Source organism: Salarias fasciatus, chromosome 7 (genome assembly GCF_902148845.1).
Source record: "Salarias fasciatus chromosome 7, fSalaFa1.1, whole genome shotgun sequence".
NCBI classification, from domain to species: Eukaryota; Metazoa; Chordata; class Actinopteri; order Blenniiformes; family Blenniidae; genus Salarias; species Salarias fasciatus.
In genome coordinates this window covers 333,310-357,181 of record NC_043751.1, presented here as the reverse complement: position 1 = coordinate 357,181, position 23,872 = coordinate 333,310, and the positions used below count along the sequence as shown (strand labels likewise).

General features: G+C 53.4%; 1 protein-coding gene across 1 annotated transcript in view; it reads left to right on the top strand.

The window, feature by feature from the left end:
* LOC115391443 (kinesin-like protein KIF21A) overlaps window positions 1-23,872 on the top strand; it is a 29,197-nt gene that overhangs the window by 1,352 nt on the left and 3,973 nt on the right. The window contains 26 exon segments of the mRNA XM_030095708.1: window positions 9,304-9,526; window positions 9,621-9,803; window positions 10,953-11,093; window positions 11,188-11,319; window positions 11,423-11,593; window positions 11,980-12,095; window positions 12,219-12,414; window positions 12,504-12,693; window positions 12,822-12,888; window positions 14,309-14,512; window positions 16,425-16,497; window positions 16,588-16,696; window positions 17,003-17,191; window positions 17,301-17,500; window positions 17,599-17,706; window positions 17,839-17,907; window positions 18,001-18,140; window positions 18,352-18,496; window positions 18,712-18,906; window positions 18,996-19,097; window positions 19,218-19,383; window positions 20,559-20,616; window positions 20,716-20,770; window positions 20,884-20,937; window positions 20,939-21,069; window positions 21,497-21,616. Of these exon segments, the coding sequence (XP_029951568.1) occupies window positions 9,304-9,526; window positions 9,621-9,803; window positions 10,953-11,093; window positions 11,188-11,319; window positions 11,423-11,593; window positions 11,980-12,095; window positions 12,219-12,414; window positions 12,504-12,693; window positions 12,822-12,888; window positions 14,309-14,512; window positions 16,425-16,497; window positions 16,588-16,696; window positions 17,003-17,191; window positions 17,301-17,500; window positions 17,599-17,706; window positions 17,839-17,907; window positions 18,001-18,140; window positions 18,352-18,496; window positions 18,712-18,906; window positions 18,996-19,097; window positions 19,218-19,383; window positions 20,559-20,616; window positions 20,716-20,770; window positions 20,884-20,937; window positions 20,939-21,069; window positions 21,497-21,616 (3,537 nt within the window).

Here is a 23,872-nt window from a genome sequence, read left to right as displayed (position 1 = left end):
ACAACCGCTTGAACATGGATCCGGACACCCTGACTGTGTGGTGTCCAAACGGTGCGCTCCCGGTAACGGTCACCGTCTGGTCGTATCACGCTCACGCTGCCGTCTGATGGAGGTCGCATTCAACATGTGGTGTGATCGATCACGCAAAGAAACCGGATCTCAGAAGGAAATCAGAATTGAGCATCAGGACCTGCCGTGTGGAGGCAGCTGTGGGGCGTTAGAGAATCACCACGTGTTCAGAGTGTGTTTGACAGCGAGCGCTGGATGTTTTTGCGTTGTGGCTCCAGGGGCTAGAATTACTGCTCTGATTTTAGCGCCCTACATTTCACTCCGTCGAACCAGTTATTTGTATCCACAAAGAGGCTCTTAATCTTTCCCAGTGAGGTCCGATGAGGCCCGTAAAAGCAGAGCTGTGATTAAGGTTTACGCTGGCGACACAGACCTTCTGCTGCGTTGTGCTGTGACCACTTTACAAGGTCTAAACCGTTTATCTAGACCGGGTTAATCAGTCCACAGCACATCTAAAGACACCCTGCAGCTCACATGTACAGCAGGACGTCCCATCATGTCTGGCCTCCTCGCCTGGAGGGGAGGGCCTCAGCTGCTGGTTGCTGGTTACCCGTGTGTTGGTTCAGTGTTGACCGGGTGTCAGCTGTGTGTAAGCCAGATGTTAGCCAGGTGCTAGTCAAGTGTTAAGGTGTCAGGCGGGTGTCAGGCGGGTGCTAGCCAGGTGCTAATCAGGTGTTAACTAGATGTCAGGCAGGTGTTGTCCGAGTGTTAAGCACATGTTAACTTGTTGTGTGCAAGCAGAGTGTCTGCCGAGTGTTAGCAGGGTAAGTATCAGTCAAGGGTTACTGGGCTCCGGGTGACAGCCTGGTGTTAGCCCGGTGGCAGCGTGGTGTTACCCCGGTGTTAGCCCGGTGTTAGCTCGGTGGTAGCCCAGTGTTAGCCCGGTGTTAGCCGGGTGTTTGCCGGGTGTTTGCCGGGTGTTTGCCTGGTGTTAGCCGGGTGTTAGCCTGGTGTTAGCCGGGTGTTAGCCTGGTGTTAGCCGGGTGTTTGCCTGGTGTTAGCCGGGTGTTAGCCGGGTGTTAGCCTGGTGTTGGCCAGCTGGCAGCCAGGTGGCAGCCCGATGATAGCCTGGTGTTAGCTGGGTGTTAGCCTGGTGGCAGCCTGGTGTTTAGCCCGGTGTTAGCCGGGTGTTAGCCTGGTGTTGGCCGGGTGGCAGCCCGGTGTTAGCCGGGTGTTAGCCTGGTGTTGGCCAGGTGTTGGCCAGGTGGCAGCCTGATGATAGCCTGGTGTTAGCCGGGTGGCAGCCAGGTGTTTAGCCAGGTGTTAGCCTGGTGTTTAGCCAGGTGTTAGCCAGGTGTTAGCCTGGTGTTAGCCGGGTGGCAGCCCGGTGTTAGCCGGGTGTTAGCCAGGGACCAGAAGGGGAAATACTTTTGTTGCAGTAGCCGGTTGTTTGAGTTACTCTAAGCAAGATAGTTTCTAATGCTAAATGAATTAGCAGCACACAGATCTCACTGTTCAGACTTAAAAATGTACATATAGTTTGTTTTCATATTAGCTTTAAAAGGTCACAAGTTCCCATGGACAGATCAAACCATACAGTGTTCCAGATCCTGAACGAACCCTCAACCTTCAATCCCCAAATCCTTCTGGTAAACATGCACTCCTCTGCATATAGGGCATGGAAAGCATTTTAATCCATAAATCTGTCTTTCAATCCCAGATTGTGTTCTACCTGAAGCACTTGTTTTAAGGCTTTGAGCGGTCCACTTGGGATTCCTTTAATCGGTTTAAAACTCTGGCTTATCCCAACAGGGGTCGTCCGGTTCTTTCAGACTTGAATGTAAACACAGCTCCAAACATGTGCTTTCAGCGTGCAGCGTGTTTGCCTTTGCATGGACCGAGCGACCGGTGCACAGCTTCCAGATCCAGTCTGCTCCAAACAGTTGACATTGGAGGTGAGGTGCTCGTGGAGGGCGGGCCTCAGCTGAGCTCAGGACCTGTTCAACCTGCCCGTTCGGGTGATTATCCCTGCGACAAACTGGGAGTGAGTGCACCATCCCTGTTTTCACGGTGGATCAGAGCGCGAGCAGCAGTGGCTGTGGGTGTATCTGATCTTTCTCCAGAGCGAAAACAGTTTCCAAGCTGATTAATCACTGAGAAACGTGATGATGGTAATGATCAAAATGAAACGGGGCCTGTTGATTCCGATGCCCAGCAGGAGGGCAGGACAATGACTATAATGAAATTAAATGGGTCCCTAAACCTCTTAAGGCTCAAATTACTGGCGCACTTTAGCGTAATGACATGCAACGGCATGCAGCAGCTGGTGTGACAGTCTGAGTCCTCAGGTTGGAGCTCGCAGGCCGGAGAGCAATCCCGTTAAAAGAGCCCTGTGATCGAGAGCAGATATGTTCTGTCGGCTAATGAGCTGGATGAGCCGCTCCCGGAGAGACGGCGGCCGACGGTCTTCCACGTTCGCGAGCAGCTGGAAGGACGGCGCCTGTGTCGGGTCTGGGAGCTGAGAGTGGGGAACGTCCCGGAGCAGGGCTCTGAGCTGCGCCCTCGTTGCCCGTGGCAGCAGCGACGGGCAAACACAAAGGCCCCGCTGGGCCCTAAACCCTCTCCAGACACGGCGCATTGTTCACAAGCACTGAGCCAAGCTGCTGTGTCAGGACTGAACCACTGACCCACAGTCCTGAGAACCGAGCCGCTCCCACACTGCGACCCTCAAACCCTCCAGCGTTCAGAGAAAAGCTGCAGTTTGCTCCCACGGGGAAGCAGAACTCCGAGCTGGACCGGTGCAAACGCAGGGGGGAAGCAACGCTTCAGGCGTCAGCACTGCCGTAGAACAGAAGATGCTTCTCATGCTCTCTGCTTTTCTGTATCGGTCCATATTCACTCGTCACTTTATTAGGTACGCCTCGTTAGCACAGATCTGGACGTTCTTCTCAGCCAGACTGTGGCGTTTAAACCTGCTCAGATATGAAGAAGAAGAACATCTTCTCCACACGATCGCCGCAGCAGCTGCTGAACTGATACCAGCAGGGTAGATCCATGTTTTCATGGTTCTTTCTCCACATTCTGAAATCCATCAACAGATTCCTCAGACCATCAGGACTTTCCAAACTGTCTATGGGCCATTTGTTGGTCCTGATGCAGAGGTGCTGCAGGTTTCCTGTTGAACATTTCAAAATGAAATCACAATATTTTGAGATATTTAGTCACGATATCAAATTAAACAAGAAATTTAATTTGCCCATAAACTGTGAAACATGATTCACTCACACAGAAAGGATGAAGTCTCATTATTGTAATTTAATCACGTCTCTAATTAACCCATAATTTGAACATTATAAAAGGTGTGATGTGAGAAGTTCCATTTAGTTTAACAATGAAACAGACACACACTCCTCCTGTTTGAGTAGTATTTCCACTTCATGTTACAGTCATAACATTATCACACATGAAGACGCGTCCAATCCACCTTTCACTCTGTCGTGAAAATGGCTCCTGCATGTGTCTGTAGAAAGTTCATCACAATAAAATGCAGCATTAGATTCATTATTCTCACACTACTGCGTCCAGTGAGGGAGAAGTTTCACCGTCGATAGACATTTTAACACACAAGCTGCCTTTTAGTGTGAGAAGTGCTGTGTTATTAAAGATGGACTCGTTTTATTGTGAAAAATAGTAAAGTGAAACGTTACTTTGAAGATTGTCTTCATTTGTCTTTCTTTAGCTATTCCAGGATAAATTCCACTGAAGTGTTTGAGGATTGCTTCCAGTTGCAGATGTGAATCGATCCAAAGAGGGATTGAGGATGTCACCCAGAAAGCTTTGAGTGTTTGGCTGCTGACCTCTTTCTCTCTAAGATTATTCGGAACGCAGCCTGCATTTAAACTCCGCTGGTCCAGAAATAGAGCGCCGGCCGGCCGGGCGCAGCATTGCTGGAAGACCTGGGTTATCTTTATCTGCGGAGTCAGCACATTTCTGCCCCTCTGCAGAGCCGTCTGCAGCACAGGCCGGCTTTTCCTGCAGGAAGGACGCATTTCTGCCGCCCGCGTCTCCGTTCTGCTCTCAGACGGAAGCGGGTTTAATTATATCCCGGCTTGGTGCACGCCACGCCCTCCGGTGTGTGTTTGCTGTCGTGTGAGCTGTGTGTCGCCGGCGGGTTTCTCTCCTGCTGCTGCTCCAGCGGTAGATGCTCCTGCCTGTCCTGTGTCCAGTTAAGGCCTCGGCTAAAACGGACCAGGTCTAAATGTGGAGCCGGCCTGCAAATAGGATGAACGTAACCGAACTTCTGCCGTCAAACTGCCAGCGCCGCCTCGCAAATAGCTCTGTTAGCATGTTCAGCCGCCGCCGCCTTATTCATGCCTCCACAGCACAAAAGATCCATGTGATTCCACGCCGAGTCAGCGTCTTTTATTTCCGCTGTGACTCAGGCGGTCCACGTGTTCCTCCTGGGTCCAGGTCTGGGCCGGACCCCTCTGTGCGGTCTGCATGTTCTCCCTGTGCGCCTCTGTCCAGCTCTGAGCTGACTGTAAATGTCCTGCAGGTGTGGCGGCGTGTCCTGTGAAGCTCACCTGCAGAGTTCAGCATCACGCTGTGTGACGGAGTGTCATCAGCAGGCAGCAGCAATGCCGTGTGTGTGTGTGTGTGTGTGTGTGTGTGTGTGACAGAGCATCAGTGTTTCCACTCCTGAAAAGGCTTCAGGTCACACTGACGTGTCCACAAATAAAAGTTCATCACGCTATGAAAAGACGGCGGCTTCAGAAACGCGTCAGGTTTATTAGTGTCGTCCCTGAACTCCCGTCTGATCGAACCTTTTCACCACGCCGGCTCCTCACGGCCTCCCTGGAGTCCTCTGAAACGCTGCGAGGCGTTGAACCAGCGCGTCTCTCTGCTGCAGAGGGAAGTGACGAAGGGCCAGAGGTTGAAATGACGTCCGCTTCAGAATGTTTAGAACGGTTTATGGACTGGTTCCATGAGTTCTTCAGCTCTTTATTTCTTCCTCATGTCAGACATTAAACTGAGTTATTTCCAAAGTAAAAGGTTTGTTTTTGGAGCAGTTTCACCAGGAGACGTTGTTCAGTGCCGCCTGACGGCTTTTATTGTTTAAGAAGCTTGATGGTGAGTTCCTGGCCTCTGGAGGCTTCAGTTCGACTCACGGACTCTGAGGCCGGAGCTCTTTCTTCCTGCAGACTTTGTGAATGTGGATCTTTTTAAAACGTGAGTTCTCATCGTGTGATGGGAGAAAGCAGTAGGATAAGCTCTCTCACGTCAGTCATGGTTCCTATACTGTGTTTTACATTTAGAGACGGGAATGATGTTAAAAACCAGGGACTTTTAAACAGCTGTCGTCATTAAACCTGGCAGCTTTATTTAATGTGCTTTATTTCCTCATTTTCCCTGAAAGACTGACGCAGTGAGCTGATCTGTTCCTGCTCTGTGCAGATATCTGTCATCATTTCACTACAAACAGTGAAGCGTCGTTGGCTGAGCGTCTCGTCTTGTTTAAATGCCCCCTGATGTTGGCTCCGCCCCCCGCCGTGGCGTGGCGAGCGTGGCCCGCAGCTGGAGAGACGTTTCAGTGGCGCAGAGCGCCGGACGTCTCGCCGGGATCGGATTAGCGCTTTAATTCTCTGCATCCATTAGTGTGGTCGCCATGGAGACCGCCTCCGTCCTGTCACGCACAGTCGACGGAGGTTTATCAGACGTCTGCTGCTGGCTGGAGCTGCCCTCTGTCTCTGTCTCTGTCTCTGTCTCTGTCTCTCTGTCTCTCTGTCTGTGTCTCTGTCTCTGTCTCTGTCTCTCTGTCTCTTCTTGTCCGTTGCTCACTGAGGATTCGTCCTGCGCTGCACTCTGAGCTCCTGAACAGTTTTCTTGTGCTGCATCAGTGTTTCTGCTCCTGAACAGGCTTCAGGCCTCACTGATGTGAACAGTGTGAACAGTTTTCACGTGCTGCTCGTAGGTGTGGTGTACCACAGGGTTCTGTCCTGGGCCCCAGATTATTCTTTTCCCATAAACACACATCATGTTGTTGCTGCATGAAGTGCAGCTTCGCGTTAAAGCCTTGTTTCCAGCTGTGTGTGGCGCGGCTCAGTGATCTGGTACTCCAAAGGAAGAACTCACCCAGCACAGTGAGACTGATATCCGGTGAACACCACCTGGACCGGACCTTGTGGTCCTCCTCAGACGTGCTGTGCTGAACTCCAGCTGATCTGACGACGTCGGCCTGGTTGGAGCAGCAGCCGGATCGTTCTCCGCTTCAGGACTCTGTCAGTCAGCCGCACTAATCTGACTGACAGCAAAGAGCCGCAGAGCCAATTAATTAGTGTTTGTGTCTCTGGATTCTGGCCTGACGGGTTGTGGAGCGTCTCCACACGTTAGACGGCGGCGGCACGCCCAGCGCGTCCCGGGTGAGGCCGCGAGTCTGAACCAGATCCAGCCTGCAGAGCGACGGCTCCACCGCACGTCCGCCGCTTCATTTCATTCATGTTTGTATCGATTCGTAACGTCTCACGATGCATCGGCACATCTCTAAGCGGCAACTGCTGCAGGTCCTTTGTGACCTTTGACCCCTGACCCATGACCTCTGCTGCTCCGGTGACACTCCAGCCCTCCTTCACACAGTGTCAGTTTACGGTCGTTTGCACCACTCTCGGGTGAAGAGTAGCCGTGATAACGTGTAGCAGGATGAGCAGAGGAGCCGCAGAGTCTAAAACCAGGAGTAGTGGAGCAAATTGGGGAAAAACCGTCTGGTCCCTCAGTGTGAAAGTGCCGCGAGCGAGACAGGAGACCAGGGATTACACCGCCGTCGCCGCGTTAAATGGTCTGGAGCGCAGATCCTCCCCGCGGCTCCAGCAGGGATGAGACTTCTCACCAGATAAACCTGCAATTAGTTCAAGAGCCTAGATTTGACTTGGGAGCTCATTGACTTTCTCAGTGCGATCTCATTCTTCTGCAAGTGCATCAGAAAAGCTGGAGAAGTGTAGATTTTTAGAAGGAGCTATGGAGGTTAGCATTTAGCATGCAGCATTTAGCATGGGACCTGCAGCGTGTATTCAATTTAAAGCTTGTCCTGGCAGCCCGGGTCGGTCACATGACTCTGGGTGGAGCGCTGCAGTCCTGCTGGCTACAGCAGCTCCCCCGGCCAGACCTGGACCCGGTCTGCTCGTTTACACCTCATCACTGAGATCTTCACTCTGTAAACCGTCGATGGTTGATGGTTCTCGCGTCAAGCAAACATGTCCAATAAACATCAAACATTAAACGGCACATCCTATAGTTCATAATGGAGTCTCTGCAGGGTTCTAATGTGGGCCGGGTCGACTCTGGATTCCTGGACCTGGTCTCCTGCAGGAGGACTTTGTGCTCCTTCTGCTCAGCTTGTTGCGTTCAGCTTCAGTCTGTGGATCAGATCCAGCAGACCGTAGAGGAAGCAGCAGCTCTCTGGGCCTGAAGCCTCATTTCACATGGACTCGTCCTCAGCGGACTCGCTGTGAAGTGGTGAATGCTGCCCTCTGATTGGTGTGCAGGTCGCAGCGGCCCTCCACAGACGGGTGCCGGTCCGGTCCCTCGGACCTCACAATGGCCGCTCTGTGGCTCGCTGCCATTGTTCCCTCTGCAGCGCCGGAACAATGAGGCTCTGTGTGCCGGAACAGACCGCTGGCAGGTGCTTCTCTTCAGGCCTGTTTCTGAGCTGCAGACAGGAGCAGGATTCATCCAGAGAGGCGGGGCGGCGGCGGGGCGGCGGCGGGGCGGCGGCGGGGCGGCGGCGGCGGGGCGGCGGCGGGGCAGCATGGAGCTGGCCTGGGACAGTCCTGGGACAGTCCTGGAGAGTCCCGGTCCCCGCTGTCCAGAGTCTGCCTGACTGAGACCGAGCCAGAGGAGGGGTCATTCAGGTCGCAGACCAGCTGGTTCAGTTTGTGAAGGTCACTCTGAAGTCTCCCTGTTGATCCGTCACATCATATCAACACACACACACACACACACACACACACACACGCTCAGTCTTGTATTTCTATCCTTGTGGGGACCGTCCATTGACTCCGATTCATGTCTAGCCCCTAACCCTGACCCTTACCCTAACCCTAACCCACACCACAACAAAGCCTAACCCTAAAGAAATGTTTTTGCACTTTTACTTTTTTCAGTAACAACAACATGGTCAAGAAAACACTGTTTCTCCTACTTAGGACCGGAAAAAGGTCCCCACAAGGCACGTCGTTTCACGTTTTGCTATCCTTGTGGGGACATTTGGCCCCAACAAGGATAGAAATACGAGAACACACACACACACACACACACACACACACACACACACACGTCTCAGTGGATTTTAAGGTTAAAACGAGACACTCTCACCACAGCCTCATGTTGCCGTCTGGACTGGTGTCATCAGATGTCTCTCCTCTACCAGGTGGATTTCCTCACACTTGGTTCCTGTACTTCACTAATCTTAACGCAGCAGATCGATGGGCTCACATGAGACTTTTAGCTCCTCTTTAACTCTGAATGAAACTGTTTTAAAATGACCATGTAAACACCAAACTCCAACTGAAATACTTATATATAACTTTATTAATGAAGTGGCCAGTTTGTTTGCATTTGACAGCGGATTTATGTCTAAATTCAACATTCTGTAAAAAGCTTCTGTTCCAGCTTTATTCTGCTCGTGATTACGCAATATTCCAAGATGGCGGCTCGCAGCAGGAGTTCTTGAATATACTTCACGTGAGCCTTGGAAGAAATGGATATCATGAAAAAAGAGTGAATTAATGGGTGTATGACCTTATTAAGACTGTAGCATCACAGGTAATGGAGGAAGAGAGAAAAATGCCGACGCCGGGCTCGGTTTACTTCCTGTAGACGTCAGCACGTCACGCCCCCCTGTCCAATCAGAACGCTTCATCCCCAGAGTTGAAGCGGTTTTAATCTTTTTTTCTCATGAAAACTCGACTGAGAGTAAATTTAATTCAGAATAAACTCATTCAAACTGAAAGCCCGCTGTGACCGAGCGGCGAGGTGATCGTCCTCCAGACCAGGACTGGCGTTTGGTTCGCCTTCCTCTCAGAGTTCTGTTATCTTAGACTTCAGACTGTTGGTTATTTCAACAGCTGACGTTGTTTCATCATCTCTCTGTAGTTTTTCCCATCAGTGTGCGAGTGGAAGTGACCGATGTGAGCAGCAGCACCTTCAAAATAAAAGACCTGAAGAAGCTTCTCAGTGCAGCAGATGCAGCAGAATGGTGCTGATGTTACTAACGAGGCGGGGACCGTGGGCTGTGTGCAGGATTCGCCCCCAGCTGGCCCGGGAGAAGATCGAGGGATGCCACATCTGCACGTACGTGATGCCCGGAGAGCCGCAGGTCATCCTGGGCAAAGACAAGGCCTTCACCTACGACTACGTGTTCGACATGGACTCCCAGCAGGACGCCATCTACGACTCCTGCACCCAGAAGCTGATCGAGGGCTGCTTCCAGGGCTACAACGCCACCGTCTTCGCTTACGGACAGGCAAGTCGTCTCACATGTCCACGTCTACCGGAACGCCGCTGCTTCAGAGCTGAGGCCTGACTAGTTTTGCGGGTGCGAATGTCTCCGCCTCCAGACGGGCTCAGGGAAGACGTACACCATGGGCACCGGCTTCGACGTCAACATCTCGGAGCAGGAGCTGGGCATCATCCCCCGAGCCGTGCACCACCTCTTCAGGGGCATCGAGGAGCGGCGGCAGGCCGCCCAGGAGCAGGGCCGCCCGCCGCCCGAGTTCAAGATCAACGCCCAGTTCCTGGAGGTGGAAACACACAGAAACACACCCACACACACACACAGACCACTGATCCTACACACACACACACCTGAGCTTCACGCAGAAACCCCACTGCTCAGTGCAGCTCCTGTGGTTCCTGCCTGACAGTATTTTAGATGTTCTAACTGGAAATAAAGCAGCTTGTGGCTTGTAGGCGTGGACATGTGAGACGACTTGCCTGTCCACTGGAAGCAGAACCAGGTGAAATTGAGATTTTAACTCTGATCATAGATTCTGAGCAGGGTCGTACTGAAGCATGTGATCAATAAATCTGATCATGAGAGAAGTAAGAGTCAGTGTGAAACAGAGGAGACACTCAGCAGCTCAGAGAGACAGCATGCATTTGTTAACAAATTAAAAGCCTCGACGGTAACAGAGCTGGACTTTGAAAGCAGATCACAGGGACATTTTGATTTGTTTTTTTTTCTCTCAAACCTGAAGCAGTTTTTCATGTTTCTCCAGCTGAAGTATAGGGACTTTTATTTTGTTGTATTTTTTCAGGCTGTCAGAGTTAAAAGCATTAATTATGATTAATAATGTAGGGATGGCTGAAGATTATTTTTTTAATGGTGATTAACCACATAATTAAGCTTTGGGCTTTTTTCAGTTTGAAAACTGTATTTTTAACAGAGATGTTGTATTAAGCTGGTCTACATGGCATTTTATTTTGAAAGACAATCCAACACGGTGAAAACGGAAATTCTCTGTTCCGATCAAGATGTTCTGGTGAGAATCAGCGGCTGCAGGAAGTCTCTGTGCTGAAGCTTCAACAGTGACTTTAAATTCAGCTGTTGAGCTGATGGTTCACATCATGGACTGAAAACTGCCTTCAGATGCAAAACAACACTATTTAAAAAAATGCAACTCAATTGTGATTAAGTTTGGGAAAATCTAAAAAAAAATCTGAAAAATGGGAAAATCTAAAAAAGTAGTCTTTATTTAAAGGGAAAAAATCCATTTACATGGACCTGAGTTGTAGGTTGACAGATGAATCATTTAAAAATGTTAAAATGAGAAATTCTGAGTATCATATATGAAGTGTTAATGTGATTTTTTTACACCCATTATATAAAAAGCTTCCTCACAGTAATCAGAAAGGAAGGAGCTGTTTTCCTAAAAGTCCCTGTTCTGCAGCTTTATAACGAGGAGGTCCTGGACCTGTTCGACACCGCGCGAGACATGAAGCAGAAATCCCACATCAAGATCCACGAGGACGCCAGCGGCGGGATCTACACGGTGGGCGTGACCACGCGGACCGTGTCCTCCGAGGCCGAGGTGAGACCCGGCGGACCGTCCGGCCGCGGCCCCCCTGACGGCCTCTGCCCCCCCCCCTCTGCCCCCCCCTGACGGCCTCTGCCCCCCTGTCCAGATGATGCAGTGCCTGAAGGTGGGGGCTCTGTCGCGCACCACGGCCAGCACCCAGATGAACGTGCAGAGCTCCCGGTCCCACGCCATCTTCACCATCCACCTGTGCCAAGTCCGAGTCTGTGCCTCCGACAGTGTGAGTGCCGGTCTGCCGGTCTGCCGGTCTGCCGGTCTGCGGGTCCGCGGCTCCGCCCGGTCCACAAACACCCGCTCACACTGTCCGCGTCTCGTCCCCTCAGCAGGAAGACGACGCCGACAACAGGGTCTCCAACGGAAACTCCGAGATGGACGAGTACGAGACGCTGACGGCAAAGTTCCACTTCGTGGATCTGGCCGGTTCCGAGAGGCTGAAGAGAACCGGAGCGACGGGCGACCGAGCCAAAGAGGGGATCTCCATCAACTGCGGCCTGGTGAGACGCAGCGCGGGGACGTGCTGCCACCTGGTGGCGGAACCCTGTACTGCACCGATACCCGAGCCGCAGCCGGTTTCACCACCAGAGTCTGCAGCTGGCAGAACCAGAGCCCAGGTCGTTTTGTGGAGCTATTGGAAATGCAGTTGAGAAATGTAGGTTTTAATCAGTCAGATAAACACGTGAGAAAAACCACCAGGTCCTAATTCGTTGAGTTTCATGAGTTTAAGGCGGTGCAGCGTTGGTTAATCCACATTTCTCAATGTTTCAAAGCAACGAGCTGAAAGTGAAAGTTTCTCTGGAGCTGAGGGTCCTGACTCGATGAGGTGGTCTCTGGGTGGAACCCCTCCCTCCCCACTACTGCTGGTTCTCTGTGTGTCTCTCAGCTGGCTCTGGGGAATGTAATCAGCGCTCTGGGCGACCGGAGCAAGCGGGCGTCTCACGTGCCTTACCGAGACTCCAAGCTCACCCGACTGCTGCAGGACTCGCTGGGAGGGAACAGGTGGGTGGAGTCCAGCCGCCCCGCAGACCGCTGGCCCTGAGGTCCGGCAGGGTCCGGCAGGGTCCGGCAGGGTCTGCTGCGGTCGACACTGAACCGGACCCACTCTCCTCTGCCTCCTCTCAGCCAAACTGTGATGATCGCCTGCATCAGCCCGTCGGATCGCGACTTCATGGAGACGCTCAACACGCTGAAGTACGCCAACCGGGCGCGGAACATCAAGAACAAGGTGATGGTGAACCAGGACAAGGCCAGCCAGCAGATCAGCGCGCTGCGGACGGAGATCGCCCGTCTGCAGATGGAGCTGATGGAGTACAAGACGGTGAGCGGCACAGTGGGCGGGGCTTCGTGACGGAGGCAGCTCGAGAGCCCGGTGAGGAACCGTGTCTCTCCCCCCCCCTCATTCTGCAGGGGAAGCGTCTGGCCGGCGAGGACGGCGTGGAGAGCTTCAGCGACATGTTCCACGAGAACGCCATGCTGCAGACGGAGAACAGCAACCTGAGGGTGAGGGTGAAGGCCATGCAGGAGACCATCGACGCCCAGCGGGCCCGGCTCACCCAGCTGCTCAGCGAGCAGGCCAGGCAGGACCTGGCCCGGGCAGGTGAGGGGTCAGGCTGGGGTCAGGCTGGGGTCACAGCCAGGCGGGCCCCTACAGGCTGGTTCCTGTGCTCAGTCTTGGTTTTTGGGCGTCTCGCTGATCCCCCGTGTGGAATCTGTGGTGTTTCCCAGGTGAAGGAGGCAGCGAGGAAATCGGAAACATGATTCAGGGTTACATCAAAGAAATCGAAGACCTTCGGTAAGCATCTTCTCTGTGTCCGTCTCCTGCCACTTTGTCTCTTTTCTTTACTTCTCATCAGATCCGATTAGCAAATTACAACATTTAGATTAGAGCTGGGCAACCAGGGCTGAACGATATGGGCAAAATGTCATGTCTCGATATCCATGCCAGATATCTCGATATCGATACGATATATTACAATGGATTCAGTGAAAGTTAAGCATTTTTCAGAAAAATAAAAACATCATAATACAAAAGGATGTAAAAAAATACAGTTTTATTTATGAGAACTCGCTGCAGCCGCCCTCTGCCATCAGCTGTCAACCAGTAAAGGTTTGTGATTGGCTGGCCTGACCTGTGCATGGAGCTGACACGCAGGGCGAGCAGGGGAAATCTGGATATCGTTGATTTTGAGAAACTAATGTCCTGAATATTCATATGCCGATATCGATATGATAACGATATATCGTTCAGCCCTATGGGCAACGATTACATTTTTTAATATCGATTAATTGCACCCCAATCCTGGAGTTAATCGCGATTAAAATGGCTCATTTGAAGTCTGCCGATTCCATTCAAAATGTGTGTGTGTTGCATAAATAACTTTACAATTCATCAAATATGATTTATAATGGCAAAATACCAAGTCTTTACCAAGATTGCCTCCCAACACACACACACACACACACACACACACACACACCACCAATAACAGAGCAGATGAAAAATAGAAGTTTCTTATGATCACTCACTTCCTCAAACTTCTTTCTATCTCCAAGACAGCCTAAATTCAGTCACACCGAATTCTGCCTCATACTGACCTTTATTAAGCCAGATTGTGTGTTGAAGGGAAATGTACTTTACTTTGTGTGTTTTCAGCACCAGAAAAACGCCCAGCTGGCCGAAACACACCGACAAAACACGCGATTTAAGTTTCACTTTCATTTTCTTCATATTTGCGCTTGTTATTTCAGTTCGTGCCTCATACCAGCATTTTCCTCCTGATTTTTCTGATAATTCGGCCGAGTTCAATATGGCAAACAATGAGGAATGGACCGTGTTTCACCGTTAAAAGCTCGTGTGTGTTTTTTTTGTTTTTTTTTGACGCACAGCTGGAGCGTGGTGTGACTCTCGGGCTCGGAGCTCAGGACAGATTAGATTAACAGCGACATTTTTGTTCTCGCGCGATAAGACTCTCGCGATAACGCAGCACGTTATCGCCGTTAACGGCCCAGCTATAATTTAGATGTTTATTTAGTCGGTATATTCCTAGACCCGGTCCCTGGACCCGGTCCCTGGGCTGGTCCCTGGACCCGGTCCCTGGGCTGGTCCCTGGACCCGGTCCCTGGACCCGGTCCCTGAGCTGGTCCCTGGACCCGGTCCCTGGACCTGGTCCCCGGGCCTGGACAGATGTGCTGCAGCTGCGTTCTCCCCTCAGAGCCAAGCTGCTGGAGAGCGAGGCCGTCAATGAGAACCTGAGGAAGAACCTGTCCCGGGCCTCCAGCCGCCAGGCCTTCTACGGGGGGCCCGGCCCCTTCGGCTCCTCGCTGCTGGCCCCCGAGAAGGAGACGTCCGACATCATCGAGCTGGCCAAGAAGGACCTGGAGAAGCTGAAGAAGCGCGAGAAGAAGAAGAAGAAAAGGTAATGCGGCCGTTTTATTTCACTTCAGCTCTCCATTATCGAAGCTTTCCTTCAGCCTGGAGTCACATCGACGCTCTGATGCCTGTTGAGTGTTTTCATTGATCACCTGAGAGTCAACACACACACACACACACACACACACACACATTATGAACTCATGAATAATGGATGTTTCACCTCATTCACTTAAAACAAGAGGTGTTTAAGACGGATCCAGTTCAGTTGTAAATGTGCTCTGTATTAAAGCCGAGGCATTAGGATGAGCAGCAGAGGTGATTCTGTACAGACACACGGATCGGTTCATAACCCACAATGCACTGCTGCTGTGGTCCCAGACGTCCAGCTCAGAGCTGACTGAGCTGCACTGCTTCCTGCCGGCTGGTTGAAGACTTAACCAGGGGTCAGTTCAGTCTGACCAGACGACACACTGATAAAGGTTAAATAACCACAGATCGCCGGAGTCTCGTACTTCCTGGAAAAGCGTAAATTGAATGAAATGTCAGGACTTGAGAGGAAACAGAAGCATTCTGTGTCCTGGAGCGTTTCCTCTCAGTGTGGATTCACGGAGGCGTTAGCTCCATGGTGTTTCCCCCTCAGAGGCCGTGCTAATGCTAGTGCTAGCTCTGTTAGCCTGTCGCTGGGTGAGAGCGGCTCGGAGCCGGGCGTCACCGTCACCCCTCTCACCGTTCTCTGCTTCTTCCTCCGCCCGCCGCTCTGAAGACTGCAGCTGCTGCTGGAGGAGCGGGACCGGGAGGAGGGGGAGGAGGCCAGGTGGGTCCCGGCGGCTCCCTCCTTCTTCATCCGCTTGTCTTTTTAAGTTTTCCCGGAGGCGTTCCTGCAGCCGCCTCCATCCGCCTCGCCATCACGGCTCTGTCAGCTGCTGGAGGCAGAGGAGACGTGTCGAGGGTCTCCTCTTCCTCTCGCTCCACACACCGGACGTTCACTTCCTGACCCTCTGTGATTGGATAAAGTTGATTTATCCAACAGCTTCACATTGTTTTTTTCATTTGCAGCATTCTTTTTAACGCCACTGGTTGTTTTCAGTTCTCCTTTGAGCGCCCGGATTCTTTTGTTCCACGGTGTGTTTAACAAACCGGCTCTTCAGAGTTGAGCTGACACAGTGTCCACACACAGCCTGTCTCAGAATACACACAACCCAGATAACACACAAACACTGTCCTTTCTCTGATTTGAAGAGAGGAGACGTGAACGACAACACGTCCTGGACCAAGGAGGAAAACTTATCAAAAAGAAACGAAAAGAGATTTTATGAAAGTCAAGTTCCTCGCTGGTCTTGAACATTTCAGGTCCCAGGATCTGTAAAGAACCTGAAGCAGCCTGGCGGTATTCTGAGACACACTGTACGTCCAGGCCTCTGACGTGAAACGGTGCCCATTATCAAAGCTGACATCGGTTCATGATCAAGCACAGTGAAGGCAAAGCATCATGGGAGCAGGCAGCCGTGACAGACGTGGTCGAGGTCCGGTCCGTCTGAGTGGATGTGAGAAAGACCGTCCACGCTCTGATGGACGACGGAGCAGGAACAGAGAGACGCTCCAGACGCAAAGTCCTCAGTGTCAAACAGTGACCTTTATTTGACCTTTGAGTCGCCTTTTTTAATGGGCACTTTTTCAGAAGGGGGGGGGGGGGTCACTCGATCCAGTCCGCCCTGTGGAGCTACTGGGTTTTATAGTGGGCCGGTTTAGGATCACAACTCGCTGCAACACGGGTCAACTCGCTGCACTTTCTTATGGGATGGCGTGCAGCGGGCTGGTCGGGCCGGGTGCAGCGGGCTGTCATGGACCTGTGAAGACGCCTTCTCGTCACCTCGGCCCCCGTCACACTGTGTTTCTCAGACGTGGTGAGGAGCGGCTGCTCGGGGTTCTGAGTCGGTTTCCTCTGAATCTTTCAGCTCCAGCAAAGAAGACGTTCCTGACAACGAGCAGGAGAAGGAGCTGATGGAGCGGGCCGGCGAGGACACGGAGGTGGAGCCGACGCTGCCGTCTCATCGCATGACGGACACACGCTGGGTGCTCACCTGAGAGTGTGTGTGTGTGTGTGTGTGTGTGCTGCAGGATGCCCATGAGGGCAGCGACCGTGACGAAGAGGAGGAGGAAGACGAGGAGGAAGAGATGGACGTGGAGGAGAGCTCCGAGGACTCGGACTCCGAGTCCGATGAGAAAGGTGTGAGACACTTCGAGGCTCCTCGCCGTCTTTAAAGAACGTCGGCAGGTTGTCCAGCAGGTGGCGCTCTTCACTCTGCTGCTGCCTTCATGTACAGTCATTTCCTGCTTTATCACGTGATCAGAAGAGCCTTGAAGGTGAGAGTCGTCTGATTAGCGCGTTCGTTCTGCAGCAGCGTGTCGGTCAGAGCGACAGGCGAAGAACCGCAGTCCGTTCACATTCAGGACGCAAAGTCAGGTCCAGGGGTCCTGCCTGAACTGTGTGTGTGTGTGTGTGTGTGTGTGTGTGTGTGTGTGTGTGAGACAGAAAACTTCCAGGCCGACCTGGCCAACATCACCTGCGAGATCGCCATCAAGCAGAAGCTGATCGACGAGCTGGAGAACAGCCAGCGGCGGCTGCAGACGCTGAAGCAGCAGTACGAGCAGAAGCTGATGATGCTGCAGGTGAAGATCCGGGACACGCAGCTGGAGAGGGACCGCGTGCTGCACAACATGAGTAAGATTCCAAAAATTCTCACTGGATTTTGAATGTCCTACTATTCAGAGATGCTCAGATTGAGAAGATGATATTTTCACGCCTCACGCGGCGTCCCGGTCGTCCGCAGGCTCGGTGGAGACCGGCACAGAGGACAAGGCCCGGAAGATCAAGGCGGAGTACGAGAAGAAGCTGAGCGTCATGAACAAGGAGCTGCAGAAGCTGCAGGCGGCCCAGAAGGAGCACGCCCGCCTGCTGAGGAACCAGTCGCAGTACGAGAAGCAGCTCAGGAAGCTGCAGGCCGACGTGGCCGAGATGAAGAAGACCAAGGTGAGCGGGGTTTCCCCCCCCCCGAGCCGGAGGGGCGAGGGACACTGGGGTGAGACGCTGGAGTGAGACGGTGGAGTGAGACGCGTGCCGTGCTGCAGGTCCGCCTGATGAAGCAGATGAAGGAGCAGCAGGAGAAGAACAGGATGAACGAGTCGCGCCGGAACAGAGAGATCGCCTCGCTGAAGAAGGACCAGCGGAAGCAGGAGGTGAGTGGAGACGCCGTCCCTCGCTCTGGACGTCCGTCCATCACTCTGGACGTCCGTCCATCACTCTGGACGTCCGTCCATCACTCTGGACGTCCGTCCTCCCGCTGAGCCTCTGCTCCGATTCCCCCGCAGCACCAGCTCAAGCTGCTGGAGGCGCAGAAGAGACAGCAGGAGCTCATCCTGAGGAGGAAGACCGAGGAGGTGAGGACACACACACACACACACACACACACACACTCACACTCACACTCACACTCACACACACACACACACTCACCCCTCCCCCTCCCACAGGTGACGGCTCTGAGGAGGCAGGTCAGGCCGACCTCCGGAAAGGTGATCAGGAAGGTCAATCTTCCAGAGCCGGTGCAGGACCCCCACCGCCCCCCGTCCGGACGCCTGTACTCCAGCAGCTCCACCCCCAACGGCTCCCGGTGTGTGTGTGTGTGTGAGTGTGAGTGTGTGTGTGAGTGAGTGAGTGTGTGAGTGTGAGGACAGATCAGGAAAAGTGGCTCCAAAGATAGAAAACAGACCGTTAATTGACTGTTAAAGGCCAGTGTTGAATAAAGAAAGGTTAATATCGTCATGGTTACGTGTGTGTGTGTGTGTGTGTGTGTGTGTGTGTGTATGTGTGTGTGTGTGTAGGCCCTCTTACCGGCGCACTGGAGGTGTGTACTCCACCAGGATCGCTCGGAACAAATGGCAGTCTCTGGAGCGGCGCGTTTCAGACGTCATCATGCAGAGGATGACCATCTCCAACATGGAGGCCGACATGAACCGCCTCCTCAAGGTACAGCGGGGCGGGGTCGGGTCCGGCTGGGCCGGGTCCCGCTGGGTCGGGTCCCGCTGGGTTGGGTCCCGCTGGGTCGGGTCCCGCTGGGTCAGACAGTCTGACCCTGTGACCCTGTGACCCTGTGACCCTGGGTTCCTGGGTCTGATCTACCCTCACTCTGCTCCATGGTTTCCGGACGTCTCGGCCTTCATGTCCTGTCTCCGTCCTCTCAGCAACGGGAGGAGCTGACCAAGCGGCGGGAGAAGGTGGTGAGGAAGAGGGACCGGCTGGTCAGGGAGGGGCCCGAGGCCGACGGGGCGCTGCCCCCCCTCAACGAGGAGGTGGACGCTCTGACGGCCAACATCGACTACATCAACGACAGCATCGCCGACTGCCAGGCCAACATCATGCAGATGGAGGAAACCAAGGTCTGGGCCGGGCCGGGGGTCGGCAGGCCTGAGGGTCAGGGGGTCGTCTTCCACAAGGAGGATTAACTGTTTCCCGTTCTCTGGTCCAGGAGGAAGGAGACACGGTGGACGTCTCTGCTGTGATCGGCTCCTGCACTCTGGCTGAGGCTCGCTTCCTGCTGGACCACTTCATGTCCATGGCCATCAACAAGGTGAAGCCGGGCCGGCCCTGAGGTTTAGACGCTCCTGATCAGGTTCAGCTGCTTCCTGCAGGATCAGGATCAGCTGACGTGTGTGTGTGTGTGTGTGTGACGTGTGTGTGGCTGGTTCAGGGTCTGCAGGCGGCTCAGAAGGAGTCCCAGGTGAAGGTGATGGAGGGCCGGCTGAAGCAGACGGAGATCACCAGCGCCACCCAGAACCAGCTGCTGTTCCACATGCTGAAGGAGAAAGCCGAGTTCAACCCCGAGCTGGACGCCCTGCTGGGGAACGCTCTGCAAGGTACGGAGCCCCGCCAGAACCCCGCCAGAACCTGCCAGAACCTGCCAGAACCCCGCCAGAACCTGCCAGAACCCCGCCAGAACCCCGGCCTGCGCCAGCCTGGCCCCGTCCGCTGACTGAAGGCCCCTCAGCGTCACACACTCCTGTTTCACTGCTGCGGCTGAGTGTGTGTGACACACACTGTCCATAGATCCTGCAGAGGGCCTGATGCTGCTTCCTGAAGGACGTGTTCTGTGTAGCTGCGGCAGTCCGTCCTCCAGGCCAGAGAGACAGCAGCTGTGCGACGGTAGAGCTTCAGCAGTGCGCTCTCGCCCTCTGGCCCTCGGAGACGGAGCGTTCCGGACTTCGGGCCGGGTCCCCGCTCCGCTGCATGTTGGCGCTCCAGCCTGCTGCCTTCTGCTGAGGAGAAGCTGGTTTCGCTAAACCCTGAAGTTCTCTCGCTCGGATCCGGTTTCTGGAGCTAAAGTCCGGGTCCGAGCGGAGCCGGGTCCAGCTCCTGTCTGCAGTCTGCAGCCGGCTCCTTTCAGTCGTAACTGATTTTGTTTCCAGTGTTTTTGGGGGCCGTGTTTTTGATTTGAGCCATGCTTTTTGTTTGTGTTTCCCCCATGTTTCTTTGGTTGTGTTCTTGTGTGTGGTTCCCCGCTGCTCTGCAGAGCTGGGCCGTCCGCCCGCAGGTGAGTGCAGCTCCTTTCAGCCTCTAACCTGTGTAACGGATGCATGACCCCTCCTGAGACGACTAACGGAGCCCTAACAAGCAGGTGCATGAGGCGAAGTCCAGCTTCCTCCATCTGTTGGCTGACCCCCCCCCCCCCTCCATGCTTCAGCACCTGCTAACCCCTCCACAGGAACAACATGGATGTCTTAGCTTTGTCGGACACCTCTGTAGGTCAGCTGACCCCATCAGGAGGAGATGGACTAATCCCACCCATGCACCTCCATACCTCCTCCTCCTCTCCTCCTCCTCCTCCTCCTCCTCCTCTTCCTCTCCCTAACCTCCTCCTGGGGAGCTTCTCCGTGGATAAACAGCATGAAGCTGCCTCATCTGCTTCCCCCATCTCCTCCTCAGACCCATGCTGGGCTCAGCCTCGACAGAGACGTTGAAAAGTTGAATGTGTCAGCAGTAACGATCTGAGTGTCTTCCTCTCGCTGACGGACCGTCTGATGTGTCCTGACAGAAAACATGGACGACAGCAGCAGTGACGAGTCGGCCCAGAGCCCCTCGGCGGAGGGCGGGTGAGTACCTGTATGGAGTGGGGAAGGGGGGTAAGGTGGGGGGGCTGTTGTCACTCTGTAGTTTGTTCTCACACTAAAGAGACGTTGTGTTTCTCGCAGCTCTTTGACTTCAGACCTTATGAAAATCTGCGGCGAGACCAAAACCAGGAGCAAGGTAACGTCAGGAAAGAACCGCCCCGCGGAGCTGGAGGCGTCATGCGTAGTGACTGTGTGTGTGTGTGTGTGTGTGTGTGTGTGCGTGCGCCCCCCCCCCCCGCCCCCCCCCAGGCCCGTCGGAGGACCACCACCCAGATGGAGCTGCTGTACGCCCACAGCGACCCCCCCCGCCGACGGGCCGCCTGCAGACTTCTCGCTGCTGCCTCTGGACTCCCTGGTGGACCCTGCAGACCCCGACCTGCCGGTCAGGGACTTCTCGGCTCTGTCTCCGGGCTTCTCCTCCAAAATGGGCAGCATGTAAGTCCAGACAGCGGCCGACCAACACTGATCATGGCTTCACCCCCCCACCGCGCTCCAGGCCGCCTGACTTTAAAGGTTCAGTCTGTCCTGTGGGGTGGGTGTTTCTTGTCACTGCGCCCTCTGCTGGTACAGAGCGGTATGATCAGACTGAAGCGTTGCTATACTGTCTGGTAAATGCTGGAGCTGACCCCGACCCCTCTGCAGACTGGGTAGAGAGGTATTTTTGGGTGACTGCAGCTTAGTGGAGCTGAGCTCTGCCACCGTCCGGCCGTGTGGGACAGACGCTCCAGGTACCAGCTCCGGCCGTCCTGCAGGCTTCCACTGTGCCTTCATGTTCTGTTCTGCTTCTTTTCTTTCTTTCTTTGTTTTGTTAATATGTTTATGTGTACTGTGTTTGGGTAACTTGATTGAACCGAACGCTCAGTGCCGGCTCCAGAACGTCGCCGGCCGTGGAGAGGCGAGTTCCCGAGCCTTCGCCGCTCTCTCGCAGGAAGACCTTTGACAAGGCGGCGGCCGACAAGGCAAAGGTCAAGGAGATGAAACAGTAAGAGCTTGCTCCGGGCCAGCCTGCCTCCGGTTACTAATCCTCCTCCTCTGGGTGTCCTGCTTCCTGAAGCATGAGGGCGGCGCTCTGGGTCCGTGACCTTTGACCTGCCAAGTTGTACTCTGAATCTGAAGTCATGCTTCTCTCTCTCCTGCTCACCTAATCTGAATCTCCTGTCATGCTGGTGACCTGCGGTGACCCCTCTCTGGTTCTTGACTCGGCTTGGTTCTGACCGAGAACGCCTCGGCTCCTCCTCTCTCCTCCTCACCTGCTCTCCTCAGCCACACTGACAGTAACACGTTGTCCCAGACGGGGAGCAGCGGAGCCTCCTGTTGGCACGTTTCCCTCACGGTGGACGCTCGCTGTGTGGGTGCATGTGAGCCGGCTGAGGCCCGTGAACACGACGGCGTCCCGAGTGACCACGCCTCGTCTGTTTCAGAAAGACTTAACGCTCACACAGCAACGTTCTGAACAAGATCTCCCTTTACACGGCAACGGCAGGAGCACTGGAAAGCGTGCAGTCGGCGCATCGGGCCATGAGGCGGCGCTGTTGGCGCTTCCGTCTTCTCTGGGCGGTGAAGTCTTTGAGCCTCTGAAGTCCGTTTTTCTGAACTGATCTTTCTCAGTGACCGTCAGACTGTTCTGGCTCACTGTGGATCGCAGTTTACTTTTCACAAGTTTTGAGACGGTGCTTCCCACTGGACGTGGTTACAGGGAAGTCACGTAGAGGCTCAGTGTGACGACAACATCTGGAAAGACCGACTGTAGTCTGTGTGACGTACATATCTGCAAAGACTGACCGTAGTCTCATTGTGATGTTCACATCTGGAAAGACTGACTCTGTGTGACGTCCAAATCTGAAAAGGCCGACCGTAGTCTCCGGGTGACGTCCACGTCTGGAAACGCCAGCTGGACTTGCAGAATGAGCGAGCAGATAGAGGTGACCCATGTCTGCACCGTCAGGTGATATTTTTTATCTTATTTTAGTCCAGTCCTGACACTGACAGACCAGTAGAGTCGGCCGGCCCGGTCCCGCCACTCTGGAGGCCGCCATGTTTGTCGCTCCCACATGGACGGAGCGTTTGCCCTGGCGGTGGAGCGCATGTGCAGGAGCAGCGCTCGAGAGCTTCAGAGACAAGTTCCTCCTCTGGAACCGTTGTAAAAGGAGTGGCGGTGGGTCCGAGCACCGTTGTCATGGAAACGGTCACAAAACGTGACGAAAGACTTTTCACCGGTTTCACTGGTTTTCGATGTCGTGTAAACGGGTCCTGAGAACCACACACACACACACACACACACTCTCTAACATGCTGTCAGTCGGCGGGAGGAGGCGCTCTGTAGCGGCTTTGCAGTGAATCATTTGAGAGAGCTGCTTCATTTCTGCTGAATTTCACCTGGAGCCACGAAACATGTTTGACCTTCAAGAATGGAGACAAAACGGCTCGTAAAGAAGTTTATATTTATTTTCACTTTCCTACAAAAACTTGGGCTTATTCATGTAATTGAGCAGCATTTTATTGCAGTTTGTAACTGCTGAGTCATCGGATTTGTATGTTTTTAGCAGTCTAATCACTTTGTCTATTTTATTGTTTGTAACAAACTCAAAATCTGATTGGGTAAACATGTTTTTTTTTTTGGTGGGGGGCAGAATGTTGAAATAACTTCTACAAACTTAAGATGGAGCTGCAGGCTTCTATTCGCTGTCTGCAGCAGAATGTGACGTTGTGGTCCTCATAGGAGAACTGCTGCGGCTCCTGACAGCTCCGGTTCGACTAAAACAGCCTAAATTAGGATAAAATACTGCTTCATGGAGGGAAACTGCTCCCTGAACAAAAGCAATAAGTTTTTAATAAAAATGCCAGTATCAGCAAATCCTGCAGCTGCGGCTCCGTTTCCCCAGTAAAGGACCGTCAGAGAGCCGACGGGCGCTGCAGGTCTGTGACGAGAACAAACGGCAGTAGAGACGACAACCTCGGCAACTTCAGTCAGAAGATTCTCCTCACTGTCATTCCACTGCTCAGACCTTCATAGATGTTTTTTTGCAAAATGAATTGATAAATGGAACACAGCAGAGTTTATTTTTGCTGACTTTGCCCTGGTGTTTTATATTTTACCACACACACACACACACAGCCAGAGGACATTACAGTCACCAACTCACCTCAGACAGGATTTTATACTGTAGACCGTCACTGTGCTCTAGAGCTCCGGCTGATTTCTCTATTTGGATTGTACCGTCAGGTGTGTGTGTGCGTG